At 39.8% G+C, this 5187-nt stretch overlaps 1 protein-coding gene across 1 annotated transcript; it reads right to left on the bottom strand.

Moving 5' to 3' along the window:
• Positions 1 to 4568: 4568 nt before the first annotated feature.
• On the bottom strand, positions 4569 to 4823 carry LOC101532210 (small ribosomal subunit protein eS27-like; the record flags this gene model as incomplete). Its single annotated transcript, XM_004586605.4, has 1 exon — positions 4569 to 4823. A coding segment is annotated over one exon (255 nt), but the record flags the coding sequence as incomplete, so codon positions are not given.
• Positions 4824 to 5187: the final 364 nt, after the last annotated feature.

The raw sequence follows: 5187 nt of genomic DNA, 5'->3' as shown, positions 1-5187 counted from the left end.
CCGGTTCTAATCCCGGCAGCCCCATTTCCCATCTAGCTCCCTGCTTGTGGCCTGGGAAAGCAGTGGAGGACAGCTTGAAAAACATGGGAGACCCAAAGGAAGCTCTGGACTCCTGGTTTTGGATTGGCTCAGTTCTGGCCATAGTGGCCACTTGGGGAGTGGATGATCGAATGACGATCTTCCTCTCTGTCTCTCCTTCTCTCCGTATATCTGGCTTTCCAATAAAAATAAAAACTAAATCATTAAAAAATATGAGCAGCATAAGAGTCTGAAGATGGAGTAGTATTTGCACATTTATATTTGTGTTAAGCTCTGCATGTGGTTTTTTGTCTTAGGGAAACAAATGCACATTTGAAAGGCAGAGTTAGGGAGGGAGGGAGGGAGAGAGAGAGAGAGAGACAGAAAGAGATCAATCTTTTATCTGCCGTGGACTCCCCAGAGGGGTGCAGTAACCAGGGCTGGGTCAGGCTGAAGCCAGGAGCTGAGAGCTTCTTCCAAGTTGCCCATGTAAGCAGCAGAGTCTAAGCGCTTGGGCCACTGAATGCCTAGGCAGCCGTATCAGGGAGCTGGAAGTGCTGCAGCCAGGACATGCCCCACATGGGGTGCCAATGTTGTAAGAAGTGTCTTGACCTGTTATGCCACAACATTGATTCCTGTGTATTTTTTTTTCATCTTTCTATAAAGGAAATGGAGGAAGAATAGAAGCTTTCAAGCACTCTAAATGTAGGATATGGTGCTTCTAATGAAAAAAGCAATATAATCTTATTCTTCAATTTTACCTCTTTCTCAGTGTGATTAAAATAAAGATGAAAGGGCACTGGGCATTGTGCTGGGAATGTGTTAAAGATTTGCAAAAGGAGACAGCTGTGTTAGTAGATGAATCCCATGTCCATGTTGTTAGGATGCATCAAATATAGAAATTGCTAAGCTTCTCACTGTTTTGTAAAGGATGCCATATGCTGGTGTGGTTTGGGGGTCATAAAGGCCTTTCCACCTTAGCCACTATCGTATACTGACACTGAAGACCTCTCTGCTCTGCAGCTTTCCCCATGATAACATATAATAGCTGTTTTTCTGAAAGATTTATTTATTTGAAAGGCTGAGTTAGAGAGGAAGACACAGAGACCTTCTACATGTTGGTTCACTCTCCCAAGGGTTACAACAGCTGAGTCAGGGCCAGACTGAAAGCAGGAGCCAGGAGCTTCTTCCAGGTCTCTCCCATAGGTGCAGGGTCCAAGGACTTTGTCATGCTCCTCTGCTTTCCCAGGTTACTGGTAGGGCATGGGATGGGACCTAAAGTGCTACAGGGTAGCTGGCGGTATAGGTGGTATCCTTCCAGATACGCCACAATGCGGATCCCACAGAATAGAAATTATAATTGTTACAGTGGGTTTCTGTCCTGATATATTGATAAATTGAGAATATCATAAGTTGAAAATGCTTTTAGTGTGCTTGTGGAACATCACAGCCTAACAACACAGCGTGCTGTAGTGATTGCCTTATTTCCCCCTCTGATCAAAGGTCTGACTGGGAGGAGTACAGCTGCCACAGCCCGCTTTCCAGCTTTGTGAGTGTACCGAACCACACAGCACTAGCTCAGGATCTGAACAAATCTAAAATTAGAGGTACTACTGAGTACTGTGAAGTTGAAGACCGTCTTATGTTGTCTTAGACCTTCTGGAAGTAGTTGGTAGACAGATGCTTCGCTCCTCCTGACTTTCTGAGACTTCTCACTTGTCTTTAAGGGGTGCAAAGGCTGTAATGCAGTGGTTGGCATGATGAAGGGGTTGCGTATGCCTGGGGCAGGATCCTAGCACTTCTGCTCTTGCTAGTTGTATGCTTTTAGACTGATGGCTTCAATCCTCTGAACTCCAGTTTTTCTCAACTCTAAAGCAAGTGCAGGGGTAAGATTTCTGGTTGCCATGGGGAATATATATCTATATCTATCTCTCTATCTCTATCTCTATATCTCTACATCTATATATCTCTATCTCTATCTCTATATGCCAACTGCTAGCTGATATTACCATTGAAATGGAAAACACTAGGAAGTGGGTATTTATTAAGGACTGTATATTGCTGTGTCATATGTAAAGCCCAAGATTTGGCTTCTGTCTGTGTGAGAAAGTAAGCATGACTCCATAGGAATTCTCTCAACAGTGGATAGTGCTGTAACCCAGCTATGCATTTTGTGCCCTAGTGTAGCAGGTGAATGGGCCACTTTCAGTATCAGAGGCTCATCTAGACAAGACAGGAATTTTCAATCCAAGAAGGTAAACTTGCAGGGTTCCTTCAAATCCAGATCTTAAAAGAGGCCTTTCTTTCCCTGTTAGATTTTAGCAAATACAGAGAATTAACTAAGCAGACTTTTTTTTGGTATGCTTCATTGTGTTTTTATGGCAGCCTATTCTGTTCAAATAATTCACTGTACAAATAGGCCATGTGACAAGCTTTGTCATTTTTTTTCAGTTATATAAGAGAAAACATGGCATACAATGTAATATTTGGTATACTGGATCAGATTTTAATCAAATGATTGGAATCATCATATACTGTTCCACTTAATTTCTGCAATAACAATTCTGCCAAAATAATAATGTTAGCTAGATAATTTGCGGCAGGATTACCATCAAATTTTCACCATAGAAACCGTATCTGTTTTGTTTCTGTTCTGTTCTTCATACCCTTCAGATGCACAAGGTGATAGAGAAGCCATGCTTCGTCTCATGCTGTCCGCTGGTTCCGGTGTCTAAGGCCAATACCAGCTGTGTTTAACATAGAGATCTTTAAGTATTTCTGAGTAGATATTTTTGGGATATTATTTCCAGTATCCTTTAAAAAGAAAACAAAACACATAAACTAGCAGTATTCAGATGGAGTCTTTTGTGCTCGAAATAATTACTCAGCATGGGCAGAAATTTCTTCTGCTTTTCTCTCCTATTTACTATCCAAACCAGATTTAAAGAGAAGCTTTGATAGCAATTTCTATATGGTTATAGAGTAAAAACATATTCTATCTAGAAAGCTGTCTATAAATTTTAAAACAAAAAATCACTGTATTGAAAAGCCTTGGATCAAAAATAATTACTGTTAGTATTTTAAATTTAATTGAGTAAAAATGTGCTTTCTGGAAGTATTGATTTAAACAGTGGTCATTCTTCATGGGTATGAAGGAAAGAAAATGTCTGGAGGACATAATGTGTTGTGGCAGGTGGCATAGAGGAAATTTGTGAACCATCATTGAGTTTTGCTATGACTCTGAGAGCAAGAACAATTCTGAGAGCAAGGCATTTAAAAAAGTATATTTTGACTGTGACTTTCATCCTGTCTTCTGACATACCTAGGACAAATTACCCAGATACTTGGCTAAGTTTAAAGAAAGTAAGGACAATGACAGACTCTGATGTTCCAGAAAAAAAAAGTGCTGTAAAGTTTAATACGAAACAAACTGATGGAAATTCCTCTTGATTATATATATGGAAAGGGTGTTTAAGGCAATATGTTAAAAATTCTTAGGCACAAAGTTTTTGAAGAATTATTTAATGACCCTTAGATCAGTATAAAGATATTTCAGCAAAGTCATACAGTTTTGTTTATATAGACAGTATGAAGAAGATGCTCATCAATAAGGTGTAACAGGAAGAAATTAGATAAATGAAATGGTGAAAAAATGCTGAATACCAGATGGACAATTCAGATGAATAGAAAGAAAAATGAATGAAAAAATGAAGAAAGCTGATGGAACTTCTAGGACATCATCAGGTTAATCAATAGAATGTCACACAAAAACAAGAAGTCAACTGGCAGAAGGCACAGCACACTAGAAGACTGATGGTGAGATAAGTGAAATGGAGTCTCTCCATGGGAGACCCTATGGACTAAGTGAAGAAAACCTTCACTTCAGGAAAGGGATCGCTAGGTCTGAAGCCAACAGATTTGGCATAATTGTGAAATACTGTCGGGATGCAAGGAAAGAGAATCTTTGATTTCATCACAGAACCCATTCGTTTAGGTCCTCTGGAATGGGTTACATTTGGTGGAGAAAAGTGGAGATAGATTCTTGACATGCAACATGGCTTGTCTGGAGAACTGTTTTGATATTATCACACGCTATTTGTGTTTCAGACATCAGATTCCAACTATAAATAATGCATAATGAGTTATTTGTGGCTATGGGGTACTACATAAATGTAATAAATTCTATTACATTAATGAAAAAGATATAGCTGACAATAGTTAGTAAGAATTCTTCAGTCACAATCTATTAGGTATTAAAAATCAGAAATGTTATTAAAATTGAGGTCTAGACTTTTAGGTATATAATTTAAAACCTCTATTCTGATCCATAGATCTCCTTGTTCTGTAGAACAAATGTCACAAGGTGGGAAAGTTAAGGGGAGGATTGGAAATAAGGGATGCTAAGGTGAGCTAAATCTCGTCTTTCATAGCAGGGCTTATATGAGAATGTTAAAGATGAATGAATTAACACATAGAAATAGCTGTTAAGCTGTATGTAACAAACTACTGTGAGATACTTTATTTCCCTCTCATCTTGGTTCAGGGTGCCCTTAGTGTTGCTTCCTTTGGGAGGAGCATCCTTCTGTAAGCCTCGCTTTGCCTCCCGTGGGCTGGCAGAGGTCAGTGGAGCAGCTGACACACAAAACGACCGTCTGTACATGGCTAAAACCCGTGGTGATTTTGTGGCATCCTGAGCACTTGACATCCATGAAGTAGGAATTGGGACTCTGCACCAGGCGTTTCTTCTTGTGTTTCCTCTTCTCTGTAGAGGGATGCAGGAGATCCTTAGTGAGAGGCCTTTTTGCGTGGGAAGATTGTCACCACTTGAAAACATACATTGCGTTTTAATACTAAAGTATTCAGTGTCTTCATTCCAGGGATTTGCTGTGGCTTGGTTGGGAAATTTGGCCTTGGTTTGTCATGAGGTTGCAGCAGTATCAGGACTTTGTTGGGTCATAAATTCATTCCTAGGCTGACTCACTATCCTGTTTTCAGTGCACATAGCTGTATTAGTGTATTTGGAGAGAATTATTTCGTTGTCAATGAGAAATCTAAGAATCCGAGACTTCTAGGACCAGCTTTTCTGCAATATTCTGTTGATCACACATGTCAGATCTGGTCTAGAAGCTGACTTCAAAAGAGTGGTCATCTTTGGAGCTGAGTACCAAA

This window comes from Ochotona princeps, chromosome 19, assembly GCF_030435755.1.
Source record: "Ochotona princeps isolate mOchPri1 chromosome 19, mOchPri1.hap1, whole genome shotgun sequence".
Classification (NCBI taxonomy): domain Eukaryota; kingdom Metazoa; phylum Chordata; class Mammalia; order Lagomorpha; family Ochotonidae; genus Ochotona; species Ochotona princeps.
The sequence above is the reverse complement of the archived record's forward strand: the minus strand, read 5'-3'. Positions and strand labels throughout refer to the sequence as shown.